At 49.0% G+C, this 21,041-nt stretch overlaps 1 protein-coding gene across 1 annotated transcript in view; it reads left to right on the forward strand.

Annotated features, from left to right (window-relative positions):
- The window catches only part of LOC127574984 (potassium channel subfamily K member 1-like), a 36,633-nt gene that overhangs the window by 7,956 nt on the left and 7,636 nt on the right, over nt 1–21,041 (forward strand). The window contains exon 2 of the mRNA XM_052024563.1: nt 15,048–15,443. Within this exon, the coding sequence (XP_051880523.1) occupies nt 15,048–15,443 (396 nt within the window). The remainder of the gene's footprint in view (nt 1–15,047; nt 15,444–21,041) is intronic.

The following is a 21,041-nucleotide window of genomic DNA, read 5'->3' on the forward strand; positions in this document are numbered from 1 at the left end:
GTATGGGATAGGTGTGAGGGGGAGGGAGGATGAGAAGGGAGGGGGGATGGGGAGATTGAGGGGAGGGGGAAGGAATAGAGTAGGTTTGCGAGGGGAAGGGAGGATGAGAAGGAAGAGGATGAGGGAGGGGATAGGGGAGAGTCGGGGAAGGTGGAAGGAGTGGGATAGATGGGGGAGGGACAAAAGGGAGAGTATAGGAGGTGGGGAGAGGGGGAAGGGGAGGAGAACGAGAAGGAGGGGGATGAGAGCAGGAGGAGAGAGAGGGATATGGGAGGGGGAAGAGGAATGCGGAAGAGGAGTGGGTGAAAGTGTGTGCTGGAGTGAGGGAGAAAGAGCGATAATGCATAAGAGAGGGAGGGAAGAAAGATTGTAGGGGAGGGGACGAGGGGTCAGAGTGGTATGTGCAGAGAGGTGGCGAGAGGCTGGAGTTCTGCAAGTGATTTGTGATACCTTTTTAAATGCAAAAATACATTTTATTCATAATAAGAATCTATACAAAGGAAGAAACAATGCAAAACACAAAACCTTAACATTCATGGTTGTTACATTCTGTAGTGTAAACTTTAAAGAGAAAAAACACACACAAACATAGCTCCATTGCCATTTACGTGGCTCCCTGAGGTGAGACCCCTTTCATTGTTCGAGGGTCTTCCCCACCGGACTCCACCCCTCCACGTGCAGCAGCGGAAGGGGCCCAGACTGTGGTCCTTCCCCACCGAGCCCTTGCGTTGGCTGCACCCAGCTTCAGTGCGTCCCTCAGCATGTACTCCTGCAGCCTGGACTGTGCCAGTCAGCGGCGTTCCCTCACGGACATCTCACAGTGCTGGAACACCAACAAGTTTTGGGCAGACCAAAGGGCGTCCTTCACCGAGTTGATGACCTTCCAAGCAGCACTTGATGTCTGTCTCAGTGTGTCCCCGGGAAAAACCCAGAGATCAGAGAGTCCTCTGTCACGCAGCTGCTGGGGATGAACTGGGACACGGACCCTTGCATCCATGCAAGTGATTTGTGATACAGACCGCATGATATCACCGTGCCATCCCAAGCACATACACAAATTCCTCTCCCAATAGAGCACATTCCTCTCCCGATAGGAATGTTTGGGACATTCATCTTTAACTCCTGGTGATTCCAGGACAGTTCTGAGGGTTGATGACCCTTGGGGAGTGGGAGCGAGGGGAGGAATCACTGAGTGTCCATCACCACCTCCTCTCTGGGTTACTGGAGTTAGTTGATAACTCATAGAGTCATACAGCACGGAAACAGGCCCTTCGGCCCCACTCGTCCGTGCTGACTGTGTTGCCCAGAGAGCTAGTCCCATCTGCCTGCGTTTGGCCCATAGCCCTCTAAACCTATCCATGGACTTACCTAGATGGCTTTTAAATGTTGCTGATGTGCCCGCCTCAACCACCATTTCTGGCAGCTCATTCCAAATACGCACCACCCTTTGCATGAAGAAGCTGCCCCGATATCCCTTTTAAATCTCTCGCCTCTGATCTTAAACATGTGCCCTCTTGTTTTGAGCACCCCCTCCCTGGGAAAAAGACTACGTGCTTTCACCGTCTATGACCTTCCAGGCCACCCCTCGATCTATGTATTGTTGCATCAAATGGCCGGAACACAAGAGGGGCTTAAGTATTTAATAAAAATGGAAAATACAGGAAATATTCAGCAGGTCAGGAGTATCTGTGGAAAGAGATGGAGTTACCGTGTCGGATTGATGATATTCTTTCAGAACCACTAAGTATTTCACGTTCCATTCATCCTATGAGGAACTGTCAGAATTTGGAATTAAGGGAGGGAGGGGATGAGAGACACAGGAAGAGGATGGGGAGGGAGGGAGGGGAGAGACAGAGGGAAGGGGGAAGGTTAGATTTGAGATATTTGGTTCATGCTGCTTTGCTTCACGGGATGATTTATTTTGCCTTTGAGTCGATCACACCTCCGTAAGGGGAACTGGTGAGTGTTCGAGATTTACTGCCATGATACTGGCACATTTTACTCCCTTTACCTTGTTCTCTGCGTGGGTGGGTAAAAGTTTGTATCTCAACTGCGTCTTTTACAGCCCCGCAAAGCGCTGTGTAGGGCAATGAAGTACTTTCTGACTTGTTGTTGTCGTTGCAAAGCAGGAAGTCTGCAGCTGATTTGTGCACAGCAAGATCCAACATGACTAAAGCTCGACCAGCTGTGGTCTCCCCTCCCCTCCCCTCCCATCCGTTTAGTGACTCGTCTCAGGAGTGCAGTGTTCCTTCAGTGCTGCCGGGGGGTGGCAGCCCGGAGTTCGTGCCACTTTTGGAAGAAAGGCCGGGAGAGTTCTCCACTGGGTCCCAGCCCTGAAGTGACAGAACCACAAACAGGATTCTGGGCAGGCATTTTGTGGGATCTTGCTGTGCACACAGCTCCTGAAAGAACGACGAGATTGGCCGTGAACCATTCTGGGATCTTTCCCCCCCGTGACATAATGACACGTTTCCTGGCCCTCTCCCTCTGATTGCCAGAGGAAATGTCCGTCACCCTCGGGGAGGTCCACCACCAAACACGTTCCCTCCTCTCCTTTCAGCGTTCTGAAGGGATCGTTCACTCCGTGATACCCCTGGTGTACTTTTCTGGCCCCACCCCCACCCCCCCCAAGTCCCCTCCCCTTGGTACCTTCCCCTGCCACCACAGGAGGTGTAATCCCCGTCCTTTCATCTACTCTATTCCCAACATCCAGTCCTTCAATGTGAAGCAGCTGCCCACTTGCACCCCTTCCAGTCTAGTCTTGGTATTGGTTTATTATTGTCACTTGTACCGAGATAGAGTGAAAAACTTGTCTTGCATACTGATCGTACAGGTCAATTCATTACACAGTGCAGTTACTTTGAGTCAAGGTAAGATAAGATGTCTTTATTAGTCACACATACATTGAAACACACAGTGAAGATGCATCTTTTGCGTAGTGTTCTGGGGGGCAGCCCGCAAGTGTCGCCACGCTTCCGGCACCAACATAGCATGCCCACAACTTCCTAACCCATACGTCTTTGGAATGTGGGAGGAAACCGGAGCACCTGGAGGAAATCCACACAGACACGGGGGGAACGTACAAACTCCTTACAGACAGCAGCGGGAATTGAACCCAGGTCACTGGCGCTGTAATAGCGTTACACTAATTGCTACACTACAGAGTGCATTGAGGTAGTACAAGTAAAAACAATAAACAGTACAGAGTAAAGTGTCACAGCTACAGAGAAAGTGCAGTGCAATAAGGTGCAAGGTCACAACAAGGTAGATCGTGAGGTCATAGTCCATCTCATCGTATAAGGGAACCGTTCAATAGTCTTATCACAGTGGGGTAGAAGCTGTCCTTAAGTCTGGTGGTACGTGCCCTCAGGCTCCTGTATCTTCTACCTGATGGAAGAGGAGAGAAGAAAGAATGACCCGGGTGGGTGGGGTCTTTGAATATGCTGGCTGCTTCGGTATTCCGTGTTCACAACATGGTCCCCTCCACGCTGGAGAAACCAAACGCAGGTTGCGGAACATCTGTACTCAGTCCACAGGAGTGACCTTGAGCTTCCTGTTGCCTGTCCCTTTAATTCTCCATCCCACTCCTTTCTGAAGTGTCCTGCACTGAAAGAACACCAAACGTAAGCCTGAGGAACAGCACCTCACCCTTGCAGCCTTCCGGGTTCTATTGAACTCTTCAGCTTTGGGTAACTGGCGTCCTCTGTGTCAGAATTTGCCTTTTCTGATATAGTCATTCATCTGTGGCATTGGCTCAGCTCTCCTCTCCCCATTAGCACAGCCTGACCTGTTGGGCATGTCCCACAGTGACTGGCTTGCTGCGCACTTCTCACGGGCAATAAATGTTGCCTGCCAGTGATGCACACCCCCCCCCCCCCCCCCGTAAATGGAGTGTATTCTCTTATATGATGAGATGGACTATGACCTCACGATCTACCTTGTTGTGACCTTGCACCTTATTGCACTGCATTTTCTCTGTAGCTGTGACACTTTACTCTGTACTGTTATTGTTTTTACCTGTACTACATCAATGCACTCTGTACTAACTCAATGTAACTGCACTGTGTAATGAATTGACCTGTACGATCAGTTTGCAAGACAAGTTTTTCACTGTACCTCAGTACAAGTGACAATAATAAACCAATTCCAATTCGTTTCAGACTTTGTGCTCTCCTCGAATTTTCCTTGTTGGTTGTGCTCCCAGAGACCAGAGACAGAGACAGCCTGGGTTATGCTGGGGCTCCGTCCCTGAGAACTTGTAACCAGGCAGGGTCAGACATGAACAGGAACGGTGTGTGGGAGTGGATCACAGAAACAGTGGGGACAGGAGAGGGAGCAGGCACGGGAAGGGGGGCCGCCAGCCGGCCTCACTGACTCGTTGTGTGAGCGAGTGGGTCTGCTCTGCTCCCCTCCACCCCCCCCCTCCCCACCCTCAGGGGAGGGGACGGGGAGAGAAGGGACACAGAAATGCCCCGCTCCCACCCGGCACAGATGCCTGTAGCCCCATCCATCTCACCAGTCTCCCAAACACTCGCTCCTATGTACGGGGTGCCCGTAAGTCAGGCCTACCCTGGGGAGGACCTGTACCCTCTCTAAACCTCATTCTGTTCCCTCCTGTAAACTCAGAGACACACAGTGGAGAATCAGACCCTTCAGCCCACACATCCCTGCTGACTATCTCCACTAATCCCTTTCACCAGCACTTGGTCCTTGGACTCCTATGGTTTGGTATTGGTTTATTATTGTCACTTGTACCGAGGTACAGTGAAAAACTTGTCTTGCATACCGATCGTACAGGTCAATTCATTACATAGTGCAGTTACATTGAGTTAGTACAGAGTGCATTGATGTAGTACAGGTAAAAACAATAACAGTACAGAGTAAAGTGTCACAGCTACAAAGTGCAGTGCAGGTAGACAATAAGGTGCAAAGTCACAACAAGGTAGATCCTCAGGCTCCTGTATCTTCTACCTGATGGAAGAGGAGAGAAGAGAGAATGTCCTGGGTGAGTGGGGCCTTTGATTATTCTGGCTGCTTCCCCAAGACAGCGAGAGGTATAGACAGAGTCTAAGGAGGGGAGGCTGGTGTTCATGACACACTGAGCTGTGTCCACAACTCTCTGCAGTTTCTTGCGGGCCCGGGCAGAGCAGTTGCCGTACCAAGCTGGGATGTACCCATCAAGATACTGGTGAAGTGTTGTGAGAATGCCTGTCTCCTACTCCAGATCCCAAGTACCCTCAGGGTATGAGCCACACAGAGACTGGAGCTGTGGGTGCGGGGGTCTTCATACAGTGTGGTGAGCGGGCATCCTGGAAAACTCTCTCTTGGGGGAATCTTGAAAGAATCTCACTGAACACAAAGTATATGGAGATATACTCTTTAAGCACTAAGGTAACAGCAGATGATTAAATGAAGTGATAACTGGCACAATTGGAGTATTACACCCGTTGAGGACAGGCGTCGGGGTGTCACACCCAGTGAGGAGAGGCGTCGGGGTGTCACACCCAGTGAGGAGAGGCGTCGGGGTGTCACACCCAGTGAGGACAGGCGTCGGGGTGTCACATCCAATGGTGACCGGCATTGGGGTGTCACGCCCTGTGAGGACAGGTGTTAGGGTGTCACAGCCAGCAAGGGAGCCTTCCTGCATTTGGTACCTTCCACAGACTATACCACCAGAATTCTTATCTTGACACAGTTTCCATTTATTTTGATATTTTTTATAAGAACAAGCTCTCTCTCTCTCTCCTTGTGGCTGGAAGCAAATAAAGATTTCAAACTTGAAGATTGAACTTTTTGAGGAATTATTACTCGGGGTTATATAACAGGGGAGCTGAGAGTGAACAGAATGTTGGAACAGGTTCTTTGGGCTGAATGGCCTCCAGTACCCGTATGACGTGTAGACGTCCTCCCGTTACTGCTGTTGCAGAAACATAGGCTGCAGGCTGTTTGTTCAGCTGTGTGTCAGTGGGTGAGCATTAGCGAAGGCTGGCCGTTCTCACTGAGAGTTTTCATTGGCCCACCAGAGGCAGAGAAAGCTGCTCTCTGCACTCCTTCACCAATTGCTGCAAAGAGTGGCAATGATTGGGTAATTTCTCTGTCAATCAAGCTTGTTAAATGCACTGCTATAAATGACTGAAATTGATTTCAACTCTGCAGTATAGAAGTTGGTTATTAACACAGTTGGTCTGTGCCACTGTATGTGTGTGTGTGTGTAGATGTACGTTCTGTGCTTGCGTGTGTTTCTATGTGCTTGCGCTTCTGTGCATGTGTCAAAGCACACATGGGGATAGCATGGGGCGGCACAGTAGCGTAGCGGTTAGCGCAACGCTAATACAGTGCCAGCGATCGGGGTTTGATTCCCGTCGCTGTCTGTAAGGAGTTTGTGCATTCTCCCGTGTCTGCGTGGGTTTCCTCCGGGTGCTCAGGTTTCCTCCCACATTCTAAAGATGTACGGGTAGGTTAATTTGGGGGTTTAAGATGGGCGGTGCGGACTCGTTGGGCCGGAAGGGCCTGTTACCACGCTGTAAATAAAATTTAAAGGCATGTAAAGAAGGAACTGCGATGATCATGGGTGATAATCTGCGTATTGACTGCACTAATCACACCGGCAGGGCCACTGTGGGAGAGGAATTTGTGAAGATCAGCAGGGATTACTTCTTCGAGCAGTACATCACAGAGCCTAATGTGGGACAGGCTAATTTAGATTTGGTCACGTGTAATGAGGTAGGATTAACAAGAGATCTTGTGGTCAAGGATACACCAGGGAGCAGTGATCACAACATGGTGGGATTCCAGCTTCAGTCTGAGGGTGAACACTCGGATCCAGAAGACAAGATAAGATATCTTTATTAGTCACATGTACATCGAAACACACAGTGAAATGCATCTTTTTGCATAGAGTGTTCTGGGGGCAGCCCGCAAGTGTCGCCACGCTTCCGGCGCCAACATAGCACGCCCAAAACTTCCTAACCCGTACATCTTTGGAATGTGGGAGGAAACCGGAGCACCTGGAGGAAACCCAGACAGTCATGGGGAGAACGTACAAACTCCTTACAGACAGCGGCCAGTATTGAACCTAGGTCACTGGCGCTGTAATAGCGTTACGCTAACTGCTACACTACCGTGCCTGCCCTTAGGAATAGAAAAGGGAAAAAATAACTGGTGGGAATTGTCTACAGGCCACCAAATAATAACATTACAGCGGCACAGGCAATAAACCAAGAAATAGACGTAGCAGAGGATGCGGAGAGTCTACAGAGAGATATAGATAGGTTAAGTGAGTGGGCAAGGGTCTGGCAGATGGAGTTACAATGTTGGTAAATGCGAGGTCAACCAACGTCCTCAATGTAAATATGGGCAGTTACACGGGTGTGAAGGTAGAGCCATCTGGAATGGACGGGGCAGGTACGCTAATGGATGGGGCAGTAGATGGGCAGTGGCAGATGTGAACCAGCTGTTTAAGTAACACTCTGCAGTAATTTATCCCAATTAGAAAGACAGTTTCCATCAGAAAGATGAAGCATCTTCATTGAGGTCAAGGAAAATCATAAATTGAGCCAACAGTGTGGGCTAGTGGTAGATCAGAGGACTGGGAATTTTTCAGGAACTGGAGGTGAGAGAATAAAAACCTAATGAGGGAGAAAATTGATTGTGAGAGGAAACTGGAAAGTAATATTAAAACAATTAGCAAGAAGCTCGACAACAATACAAAAAGCAAGAAGGCAGTCAGGTAAGTGTTGGACCCCTAGAGAGAGAGAGAGAGAGAGAGACTGGGTAATTAATAATAACGGGAAGCAAGGAAATTACAGGTTAGTTAAGGTGATCCTTGGCATTAGTCTTTGCAGTGGAGGACACTGCAAACACTCCAAGATAATGGGCTGCTTTCAAATAAATGGAAGAACTTGTACCGATGCCTATCATGAGGGACAAGGTTTTGGAAACACTAATGGCTCTAAAGGCAGGCAGGTCACCAGGACCCAATGGCCTGTGCCCGAGGGATGGAAAGGAACTGGGTGCAGAGGTGGTGGAGAAGCAGGTTGAAGTTTTTCCACAACTCACCGAGTTCCAGGAGGGTACCAGTGGATTGGAAAAAAAATGTGACTCCCTTCTCCAAGAGGGGAAGAAGACAAAAAGTGGGGAGCCATAGGCTGTTCTGTGGTTGGCAAAGATGCTGGAGTCTATAATCACGGAAGTGGTAGCTGAGGAGGCTTAATGTAGTCAAATCAAGTCAACGTGGTTTTGAGAAAATTGCTGGTGTTCTTGGATGATGTAACAAGCAGAGATGGTAGAGGGGAACCTGTAGATGTGGTGTACTTGGGTTTCTAGAAGTCATTCAATCAGGTGCCAATAAAAGACTGTTGCACAAGGTAAGATCTCATGGTGTTGGGGCAACTGTGTTATTGTGCATTCCAGACTAGTTACCCACGTAGGAGACACAGTGTCAGAATAAATGGTTCTTTTTCAGGCCAGAAGGAGATAACTAGCGGAGTGCCCCAAGGATCAGTGCTCGGCCCTCGATTATTCATCATTTATGGAGGAGGGGGCAGAGTATAAGGTGTCCATGTTTGCTGCTGAGTGGGAGAGCTTATAGTGATGAGGACTCTGCAACAGGATATGGAGAGGGTGGGTAAGTGAGTGAAAACTTGGCAAATAGAATTTAATGTGGGGATGTGTGAGGCGATGCACTGAGTAAGAGGAATCTAAAGGCACACTATTATCTAAATGGAGAGAGAACGCAAATGAGTGAAGAACAGAGGGACCTAGATGGCCTTGTGCATGAAACACAAGTTGGCATCCAGGTGCAGCAAGTAATGAAGAAGGCAGATGGCACATTGGTCTTTATCGTTAGGGGGCTGGAGTATTAAAAATAGGGTCCAGTTACAGTTGTTCAGAGTGTTGGTGAGGCCGCACATGGAGCACTGTGCACGGTTTTGGTCCTCTTAGGATGTACTGTCATTGGAGAGAGTCCAGAGAAGATTCCTGGGAGTCACTAAAGAGGCTGGATCTGTTTTCTTTGGAGGTTAGAAGAATGAGGGGTGATCATATTGAAACATAAAAGGTCCTAAAGGAACTGGACAGAGTAAATGTGGAGATGTTTCCACTGGTGGGAGGGACTTGAACAAGGGGGCATAGTTACAAAGTAAAGTGGTGGTCATTTAAAATTGAGGTGCGTTGGGATTCCTTCTCTCAGAAGGTGGTGAATCTCTGGAATTCCCTGTCCCTGTGGAGGCTGGGTCATTGAAGGTGTTTGACAATAAGGTAGGTATATTTTCGAAAGATGGAGGAGTTTGAGGAGCTGGAGAACTGATACGGAGGAGGAGTTGAGCTCAGCACAGATCAGTCACGAACATATTGACCAGTGGGGCAGGCTTGACGGGCCAATTGGCCTACTCCTGTTCCCATTTTCTTGAGTGTGTGTGTGTGTGTGTGCACGCGCGCGCATGTGTATGCGTGTTGACATGTTTCTGTGTGTGGACGTACCTGCATCTTCCTGTCTGCTCATACATGTTTCTGCACGTGTATGTTTCTGTGCATGCGTATGTTTCTATAAACATCTGTGTGCGTTTCTGCACGTGTGCCCATGTCTGAGCATTTCGGTTCTGTTCACCAAAATGGGTGGTCCCTTGTGTTTCATCCCATCAGAACGCCGCTCGGTGATGTGTGCACCCTCTCTGCCAGGGTGGATCAAACCAAGCACTTGGTTGTTTGTTTCCCATGTACTGTTAATCCCGAGATCCTGTCCTGAGTGTCTAACCTGTTCTGCCTTTGCATCTGAAAAGTTTTATGCATTCCACCCAGTATCTGTGGCTCTGTGTGCTGTGAAGCTGTAGTCGGTGGCATCTGGGAGAGTGCCACAGTTACTACAGCTGCTGCCTCACCATCCTGACCTCCGATGCTGTCTGTGTGGAGTTTGCACGTTCTTCCTGTGACTTCGCAAGTTTCCTCCTTAATGGAAACATCCTCTCCACATCCACTCTATCCAGGCCTTTCAGTAGGCTTCAATAAGATCCCCCCTCATCCTTCTGAACTCCATTGAGTACAGGCCCAGAGCCATCAAACGCCCCTCATAGGTTAAGCCTTTCATTCCTGGCATCATTCTTGTGAACCTTCTCTGGACCCTCTCCAGGGCCAGGACATCTTTCCTTAGATACGGGGCCCAAAATTGCTCACTATATTTATTTATGCCTGTAGGCTGGATCCCGCCCCATGGCAACCTTTCCAATTCAGTGGCATGGTAGAATTAGCTTCCTGGATACAAATGGTTAAATGGGGAAAAAAAAACTTCTGCAGTTAAAAAGTAGAGCTTGAAAAGACTGGGGAATGTGCTTGAAGGACAGTTTGCAATTCACCAGGGAGCAGTGGACTGAGAAACGTAGCATGTACTAAGACACACTGCTGACAGAAGCTAAGGGGCGAGGCCCAGGTGACAAGATTCCAACAAAGGAATGTGGCCCATCCGGGAGAGCACAGGCGAGGCAGCCAATCAGGGAATGGTGGTGATTGATGAGATGTCCCCAACAATAGACAATGAGGCTAGAGAATGCGAGGTATGATCATGGCACTGCCATCAGAGGTGACTCAAGGAAATACCTTCTGCTCACTGCCTACCTAAGGAATGTACCTACAACTACCAACTAAGTTGGGAATCCATCAGTGGAATAGTTTAAGTGATTTCAAAGTAGAGAAGTGATTTGTAATGGTGGTGAGGGTGTTGTTAATAGTCGTTAAGGGTATAACACACACTACTTCGGTGTTTGGGCGGCACAGATAATAGAAGCCACTTCCTCACAGCTCCGGGGATCCAGGTTCGATCCTGACCTCCGCCGCTGTCTGTGCGGAGTTTGGACGTTCTCCCTGCGACTGTGTGGGTTTCCTCCCATGTCCCAAGGTTGTGCAGGTTGGTGGGTTAATTGGTGGCTATAAGTTGCTTCCAGTATGTGAACGGGTGGTAGAATCCGAGGGGAGTTGTGGGGAGAATAAAATAAGATCAGTGTAGGATTGCTGTTTGTGGGAGCTTGCTTTGCATAAATTGGCCTCTGTGCTGAGTGGAGGAGAGGGTGGGTGTGGCTACAAGGACTCCGCTGGTCTGAGCCGTTTGTGTAGGATGCACTTGAATCCAAGTAGTGAGCTGCCCGCTGCAAGTGTATCCAGAGGCAGAGTGGTCTCCTGGACCACGAGGGAACTTGCTCATCAACACACAGTCCTCCAACCAGGTCTCTCCAAAGGAGGGGAGGGGAGGGGCTGATAAAGTGGGACAACACTTCTAGATGGGTTGATGTTTCAGCTGAACCCTAGTGAATGGGTTGGGAAGGTCACAGCCTCAAGGCAAGGTCATCCCTTGATTTGTGAAAGGAACGGTTTCCTGAGACACATTAAGCAAAATTCTGTCGCTTGGAAAGGGTGTGCCCATTGCATTATGAGTATTTTGGCGTGATGTGGGTATGTGTGCTGGAGAGGTGTGCACTACTCATTAGTGGTAAATAGCTTTGTAAATCAAAAATGTTCCTCAAAAAGTCAGCAGTGTTACGGCAAAGGACCTGCCACCATTGGACACTGAGGGGCTGGGTCCTGTGGAACAGCCTCTCAAGCCACTTCACAAGTGTGTGGTTAAAAGGGGAAACACGAGGGGAGTTGGTGCTTTGTGTGACGAGGTATTGGACAGATGATACAATGGATGTGAGGAAAGCCGTGTACCGGCGGTACTGTATTTCCAGCACAGCTCCTGTAGTTGTAGAAAAGATATCCTGGCTTTGGCAGCAGTGCAGAGGAGGTTCACCAGGTTGATTCCGGAGATGAGGGGGTTAGCCTGTGAGGAAAGATTGAGTCATCTGGGACTATACTCAGTGGAATCAGAAGACTGTGAGGGGACCTTATAGAAACATATAAAATTATGAAAGGGATAGATACAGTAGAAGTTAAGATATCTTTATTAGTCACATGTACATCAAAACACACAGTGAAATGCATCTTTTGCTTAGAGTGTTCTGGGGGCAGCCTGCAAGTGTCGCCACGCTTCCAGCACCAACATAGGATGCCCACAACTTCCTAACCCATACATCTTTGGAATGTGGAAGGAAACCAGAGCACCCAGAGGAAACCCACGCAGACACGGGGAGAACGTACAACCTCCTTACAGACAGTGGCCGGATTTGAACCCGGGTCGCTGGCACTGTAAAGTGTTACGCTAACCGCTACATTTGTTTTCACTGGTAGGTGAGACTAGAACTAGAGGGCATTGCCTCAAGGTTCGGAGGAGTAGATTTAGGACGGAGATGAGGAGGAACTGCTTTTCCCAGAGAGTGGTGAATCTGTGGAATTCTCTGCCCAGGGAAGCAGTAGAGGCTGCCTCATTAAATATATTTAAGACACATTTAGATTTTTGCATAGTTGGGGAATTAAGGGTTATGGGGAAAAGGTGGATAGGTGGAGCTGAGTCCACGGCCATTCTTATGTCCTCCCCAATTTACAAACGCCTGCCTTAAGTCCAGCCCATACGTACGAGCGAGCGTTTGGGAGACCAGCGGGATTGATTTGCCGGCTGTTGAGGAGCTACAGGCATCTTCTGCCATGTGGGAATTCTGCTCACGGCCGCATTTCCAATTTATCAGCTGTCTGGGTTACAAACAGTTCTCAGGAATGGAACCCTGCTGTAACCTGGGGAGGACCTGTGTCTATTTTTGATGAACAAAGTATATTTTCGAAAAAGAATTCCGAACTGAAGGAGTGCCTGTGGTGAAACCCCTGGTGATCTTAAGTCACTTGCAGATCAAATGGGCCCAGGTGTCTCGCTCAGGCAGTGGCCTCAGCTGTTGGCACTGGGCCACAGAATGGGGCAGCAGTCACTGGGTCACCAGTGCAGGAGTCATCTCAACCCACCTTGTGGTCCAAATACTTGGGCTTGTTCTGAGAGCACAGAAGGTTAGGGTGAGGATGTGGACTGTGGATGGGGAGATGGGGAGATGTTCTCGGGAGGTTTGGAAAAAACAGATTTCAAATCATTCCCAAACCCAGAGGCAATTGAGGAGAAAGATTTTTCAACAGGGAGTTGTTCTACCTAGCATGGATTGTCTGAAGCATTGGAAGTAACAGATTCAAAAATAAATTCCTGAAGGGAATTGGATCAGTACTGAAAAGGAAAAAATGTCAGGCGTGTATTGAAGAGGCAGGAAGGTGCCTCCCTTCTCTCGTCAAACAACACTGGAGATGGGGACCTCAGTTTATTGGCACCTCTGACAGTGCAGCACTCCCTTGGTATGACACAGCATTTGTAGTGACAGGGCTGTGAGGTGGGCTCAAACCTCCCAAAGGCTGGGCCACAGCCAGCACCTGGAAACCTTTTGAATCCCCTGCCCAGCAGGAGAGGAAGGCACATCTTTATCCTGGATGATCTGGATGCGAGTTTGTTGAAGGCCTAACAAATGATCTGCTGGAGGAACTCAGCGGGTTGAGCAGCATCTGTCGGGGGGGGGGGGGGGGGGCAAAGAAATTGTCGGTGTTCTGGAACGAAACCCCGCATCAGGACTGCGAGGTCTGATTCTGATCCTGAGAAGGGAGGCGGCCGGTATACAGAGGGGAGGGGGAGTGGTGAGACAGGGGCCAGAGGTGGTTGGTGGACTGAGGAGGGGGAGAAGGATGAGGGGCAGGTAGGGGAGAGGAAGGGGCAGGGGTGGCGATGGGAGACAGAGGCAGGTGGATGATAGGTGGAGGCCGACCAAGAAAAAGAGGAAGATGGAGCCGGGAACGGAGAGTGAAGGTTGGAGACGGCTCGGCGGGAGATAAGCAGGAACACAAAGGGCTGCCAGTGCTGGAGTCTGATTAATACGGGAGGTGGTGAGGGGACCATTAGGGGACAGGTATACGGCATATGGAACCAGGGCCAGGTGTGGGGGGGGGGGGGGGGGGGGGAGCCAGTGGGTGAAATGTGTGAGTATATAGAACTGCACAGGAACAGGCCCTTCAGCCCACAATGTTGTGCTGAACTAATTAAGCTAATGACACCGAACCCCTTCTGTCTGCATGTGGTCAACATCCCTCCATTTAGTAGTAGGTAGTAGGGGGATGGAGCAAGGAAGGGGTGATGGGGTATGGGAAAGGGGATAAAAATAGGGGGACTGTCGAGGGTCTGACCTTAAAGTCAAGTCAAGTTATACTTTATTGCCATTCACCCATATGCTTTAAAAACACATGGAGGAACGAAATGTTGTTTCCCCCAGACTCTCACAACAGAGGACATACATAGAACAGAGGACATACATAGAACAGAGGACATACATAGAACAGAGGACATACATAGAACAGAGGACATACAATAAACGCAGACAAAAAAATTGTGCAAGTACAAATGGTGAAAAAAATGGTATATACAGAATGCAAAATTAGTGCAGGGTTAGTGCAAAACCGAGTTGGACAAAGAAAATGCAGAACTCAGTGTGTTGCACTATGTGTATGAACATGTTCAGCAGCAGCCGTCGTGCAAACCAGGACTTTTGATGCGGCATTTGCCTGAGACTGCCTCCAGGGTATTCAGGAGCCTGACAGCCTGGGGGGAAAAGCTGTTGTACAGTGAAACCAGTAACAGACAGAATGCAACTCCTCTGACAGCCCGCACTCCACTTACTTGCAAACTGCACCCGCCCCCGCCCCCCTCCTTCCCACCCAACCCACGCCCTGTCACCCCTCGCTGCATGCAGATTCACTGCTTCACCGCCTCTATAAGTGTAACTCCTTTCCGGTGCTCGAGGTGGGGGAGTTCCTGACTTCCCCTCCCAGGAGCCGCTAGAGGTTGCTCATTAGCTCGGCGTCACCGAGGTGGCTCGCCCTGCACCGGGGGCGAGGGAATATTCCCCTTCCACAGATGGTGTCCCGGTGCTGCGGGACAGGAGGGGGTGCCATGGGAACCCTGGCAGCTGGTTGGGATGTCCGTGACGTCCTGGGATGTCCTTGGGAGAACCTATCAACGTGAAAGCATGGGAGCTTTCCCCCAGCGCTCCCACGTTTGCGCCTCTAATGTCTGGTGTCACAGTGGTGTTTTCCTTCTTCTCTTCCAGGTTACGGTCACACAGTTCCCCTCTCTGACGGTGGCAAGGCCTTCTGCATCATCTACTCAGTCATTGGGATCCCCTTCACCCTCCTGTTCCTCACCTCCGTCGTACAGCGGGTCATGGCGCTGGTGACCAGGCGCCCGGTCCATTACATCCACACCCGGTGGGGCTACCCCAAGCAAAGTGTCGCCCTGGTCCACGCCTTCCTGTTGGGGCTGCTTCTCATCCTGTGCTTCTTCCTCATCCCGGCGGCGATCTTCACCCAGCTGGAGCACGACTGGACCTTCCTGGAATCCATCTACTTCTGCTTCATCTCTCTCAGCACCATCGGCCTGGGCGATTACGTGCCAGGAGAGGTCCAGCACCAGAGACTGCGCGAGCTGTACAAGTTGGGCATCACCGGTCAGTGCCGGCGGCCGTGGGGACGCAATCATGTGGCGGGGAAACTGATGTGATGCAGGGGGAGTGCAAGGTCATGGGTTCGAGGCCCACCCTAGGAACTTGGGTGCATGACGGAGAGTCAGATTGACTCGTCATAGTGTGCTGACCTGTGGTTAGAAGCTAGAACAATACAGCACGGGAACAGGCCCTTCAGCCCACAATGTCTGTGCTGAACACAATGCCAAATCAAACTAAATCTCTTCTGCCTGCACATGATCCCTATCCCCCATTCCCTGAATATCCACGTGTCTATCTAACGACCTCTTAAACGCCACTGTTGTACCTGCTTCTACCACTGCCCCTGGCAGCCCGCTCCAGGCACCGAGATCTGAAGTTAAAGCACCGTCCACCCTCAGCAGCTGCGGTGTCATTGCTGCATTGATTATTAAAAAATGTCACGCGGACCATAAAGAACATTGTCCCATGAAGCCATCGTGCAGCAGCGTAAAAGGTGGCAACCGGGGGCAACAGAAAGCGGGAGGTTGGGAGAGGGAGGACACTGCACTCTCCATTGTGCATAGCACGATCCCACAACATGATGGGCCACTTGCAGCATGGGGACCCCAAGGCATGTACTGATCGGGAGTCACAGCTTCTTGCACCAAGGTACATAATATAGAGGGACATAGAATATTACAGCACAGTACTGGCCCTTCGGCCCACGATGTTGTGCCAACATTTTATCCTTCTCGAAGATCTATCTAACCCTACCCTCCCACATCGCCCCCTATTTTTCTATCGTTTATGTGTCTATCTAAGAGTCTCTTAAATGTCCGTAATGTATCTGCCCCCATCATCTCTGCAGGCAGTGTGTTCCATGCACCCACCACTAACTGTGTAAAAAAAAAAACTTACCCCTGGCATCCCCCTTATAGCTTCCTCCAGTCACCTTAAAATTATGTCCCTTCGTGTTAGCCATTGTCACCCTGGGAAAAAGTCTCTGACTGTCCACTTGATTTATGTCTCTTATCATCTTGTACATCTCTATCAACTGAACATAGCCCTCCATTTCTCTATCATTCATGTGTCTATCTAAGAGTCTCTTAAATGTCCCTAACGTATCTGCCCCCACAACCTCTGCAGGCAGTGTGTTCCACCTACCCACCACTCTCTGTGTAAAAAAAAAAAAAAATTACCTCTGACATCCCCCTATACCTTTCTCCAATTACCTTAAAATTATACCCCCTCATGAGCCATTGTCGCCCTGGGAAAAAGTCTCTGACTGTCCACTCGATCTGTGCCTCTTATCATTGATGTAGGTGACCTGTGATCATTGTTAGTGAAGCTCATGGACAACAGTGGAGTGCAGAAAAAAATGAATCTGTGGATAAGTTGTCCACGTCTCTGTGGGGACCTTAAATTTACATCTCCATCCCAGGTTTGCTACGAGCAAAAAAAACACGGGTTGTAGGTCGCACCTTCAACAGCCAATCTCCATTGGTAAATGCAGAAATGGCCACTGTGCACTGATGATGTCATTCGATGTGGTCTAGACACTGGATAAACGTCAGACGAGCTAAGGTGAATCTTGCTTGCAGGTGCCCGGACCGATTTTGTCATGGTCATTAATCAGCCCAGAAATGATTGCTAGCACTACAGTCTTTCTATGCAAATCGCACCCAAACAACTGTGCAAGTGGATCCACTTTGTCAGCATGTATTCTTCAATCCAAGTCATTTATAAATATAGTGAAACACCGAGGCTTCAGCACAGATTCCGAGGGAGAACCACTAGTTGCAACTTGCAAATTTGCTCCCTACCCATTATCCGTGCTCTGTCCCCAGCGCGATGACCTATGTCACCTGGTTACCTCCAATTCCATGTGAACCATAGAACACTACAGCACAGAAAACAGGCCATTCGACCCTTCTAGTCTGTGCCGAAACGTTATTCTGCTAGTCCCATTTACCTGTACCCAGTCCATAACCCTCCAGACCTCTCCCATCCATGTATCTATCCAATTTATTCTTAAAGCTTAAGAGTGAGCCCGCATTTACTACATCAGATGGCAGCCCGTTCCACACTCCCACCACTCTGAGTGAAGAAGTTCCCCCTAATATACCCCCTAAACTTTTCCCCTTTCACCCTAAAGCCATGTCCTCTCGTACTTATCTCTTCTAATCTAGGTGGAAAGAGCCTACTCACATTAACTCTGTCTATGCCCCTCATAATTTTGTAAACCTTCATCAAATCTCCCCTCCTTCTCTGCTCCAAGGAATAAAGTCCTAACCTGTTCAATCTTTCCCTATAACTCAACTCCTGAAGACCCGACAACATTCTAGTAAATCTCCTCTGCACTCTTTCAATCTTACTGATATCCTTCCTATAGTTAGGTGACCAGAACTGCACACAATACTCCAAATTTGGCCTCACCAGTGACTTATACAACCTCACCATAACATCCCAACTCCTATTCTCAATACTTTGATTTATGAATGCCAGGATGCCAAAAACCTTCTTTACAACCCTGTCTACCTGTGACGCCACTTTCAGGGAATTATGTATCTGAACTCCCAGATCCCTTTGTTCCTCCGCACTCCTCAGTGCCCTACCATTTACTGTGTATGTCCTCCCTTGATTTGTCCTTCCAAAATGCAACACCTCACACTTGTCTGCATTAAATTCCATCTGCCATTTTCTGGCCCATTCTTCCAGTTGGTTCAGATCCCTCTGCAAGCTTTGAAAGCCTTCCTCGCTGTCCACAACGCCTCCAATCTTAGTGTCATCAGCAAACTTGCTGATCCAATTTACCACATTATCATCTAGATCATTGATATAGACAACAAACAACAATGGCCCCAGCACAGATGCCTGAGGCACACCACTAGTCACAGGCCTCCAGTCTGAGAAACAATCATCCACTACCACTCTCTGTCTTCTCCCACACAGCCAATTTCGAATCCAGTTTACAACCTTTCCAGGGATACCTAGTGACTGAACCTTATGAACTAACCTCCCATGTGGGACCTTGTCAAAGGCCTTACTAAAGTCCATGTAGACAACATTCACTGCCTTTCCTTCATCTACTTTCTTGGTAACCTCCTCAAAAAGCTCTACAAGATTCGTTAAACACGATCTACCACGCGCAAAGCCATACTGACTATCCTTAATCAGCCCTTGGCTGTCCAAATACTTGTATATCCGATCTCTCAGAACACCTTCCAATAATTTACCTACTGCTGATGTCAGGCTCACTGGCCTGTAATTACCTGGTTTACTTTTAGAGCTTTTTTTAAACAATGGAACTACATGAGCTACCCTCCAGTCCTCCGGCACCACACCCGTGTCTAAGGACATTTTAAATATATCTGCCAGGGCCCCTGCAATTTCTGCACTAGTCTCTCTCAAGGTCTGAGGAAATATCTTGTCAGGCCCGGGGGATTTATCTACCTTTATTCGCTGTAAAGCAGCAAGCACCTCCTCCTCTTTAATCTCTATATGTTCCATGACACTACTGCCTGTTTCCCTTCCTTCCATATCCTCTATGCCCGTTTCCTGAGTAAATACTGATGCAAAAAAAACCTGTTTAAGGTCTCCCCCATCTCCTGAGGCTCCACGCATAGACGTCCACTCTGATCTTCTAGGGGACCAATTTTGTTCCTTACTATCTTTTTACTCTTCATATACTTGTAGAAACCCTTTGGGTTTACCTTCACATTATCTGCCAGAGCAACCTCATGTCATCTTTTTGCCTTCCTGATTTCCTTTTTTAGTATTTTCTTACATTTTCTATACTTTTCAAGTACCCCATTTGTTCCTAGTTGCCTATACCTGCTATACACCTCTCTCTTTTTCTTAACCAGAGCACCAATATCTTCTGAAAACCAAGGTTCCCTATGCCTGTTTACTTTGCTTTTAATCCTGGCAGGAACGTGCAAACTCTGCACTTTCAAAATTTCGCCTTTGAAGGCCTTCCACTTAGTGAACACATCCTTGCCAGAAAACAACTTATCCCAATCCACTTTTCCTAGATCCTTTCTCATTTCCACAAAATTGGACTTTCTCCAATTTAGAACCTCACTTCAAGGACCAGACCTATCCTTATCCATAATTAACTTGAAACTAATGATATTATGGTCACTGGACCCACAATGCTCACCTACGCATACTTCTGTCACCTGACCTGTCTGGTTCCCTAATAAGAGATCAAGTATTGCATTCTCTCTCGTTGGTACCTCTATATATTGATTTAGAAAACTTTTCTGAACACATTTGACAAATTCTAAGCCATCCAGCCCTTTCACAGTGTGGGAGTCCCAGTCAATATGTGGAAAGTTAAAATCCCCAACGATTACAACTTTCTGTTTCTTACATCGGTCTGCTATCTCACGACAGATTTGTTCCTCCAATTCTCTCTGACTATTGGCGGTCTATAATACAACCCTGTTAGTGTGGCCGCACCTTTCCTGTTCCTCAGCTCCACCCATATGGCCTCTGTAGACGAGTCCTCCGGGCCGTCCTGTCTACGCACAGCTGTGATATTTTTCCTGACTAGTAATGCCACTCCTCCCCCTTTCATCCCTCCCCCTCTATCACGTCTGAAACAACGGAAGCCCGGAACATTAAGCTGCCAGTCCTGCCCCTTCTGCAACCATGTCTCACTGATAGCAATGACATCGTAATCCCACGTGCCAATCCACGCCCTAAGCTCATCCGCCTTACCTACAATACTCCTTGCATTGAAATAGATGCACCTGAGAACATTTCTATCACGTACAAACCTTCAATTTCTGTCCATACCTGCAGACCTCACATGACCATTTTCCTCCTCCCACCTCACTATCTGCCCTAACACTCCGGTTCCCCTCCCCCTGCAAATCTAGTTTAAACCCCCCCGGAGCAGCACTAGCAAACCTACCCGCAAGTATGTTAGTCCCCCTCCAGTTCAGGTGCAAACCATCCCGTCGGAACAGGTCCCACCTTCCCTGGAACAAGGCCCAATTGTCTAGGAACATGAAGCCCTCCCTCCTGCACCATCTTCTTAGCCACGTACTTAGCTGCATGATCCTCCTATTTCTAGCCTCACTAGCACGTGGCACGGGTAGCAATCCTGAGATTGCAACCCTGGAGGTCCTGTCCTTCAACTTTGCACCTAATTCTCTAAACTCTCTCTGCAGGACCTCCTCCTCCTTCCTATCCACGTCATTGGTCCCTACATGGACCACGACATCTGACTGCTCACCCTCCCTCCTAAGAATATCGAGAACTCGATCTGAGATATCGTGGACCCTGGCACCAGGGAGGCAACAGACCACCCGGGATTCTCGATCTCTCCCATAGAACCTCCTATCAGTCCCCCTGACTATCGAATCCCCTAACACTACTGCTCTCTTGCCTCCTTCCTTTCTGAGCTGAGGGTCCCGACTCAGTGCCAGAGACGGGACCACTGCCACTCGTCCCTGGTAGGTCGTCCCCACCAGCAGTATCCAAAACGGTATACTTATTGTTGATGGGAACGGCCACAGGGGTGCTCTGCTCTTTCTGTCTATACCCCTTCCCTTTCCTGACAGTCACCCAGCTACCTGCTTCCTGACTTTTAGGGGTGACTATCTCCCTGAA

This window comes from Pristis pectinata, chromosome 10, assembly GCF_009764475.1.
Source record: "Pristis pectinata isolate sPriPec2 chromosome 10, sPriPec2.1.pri, whole genome shotgun sequence".
In the NCBI taxonomy this organism is placed as follows: domain Eukaryota; kingdom Metazoa; phylum Chordata; class Chondrichthyes; order Rhinopristiformes; family Pristidae; genus Pristis; species Pristis pectinata.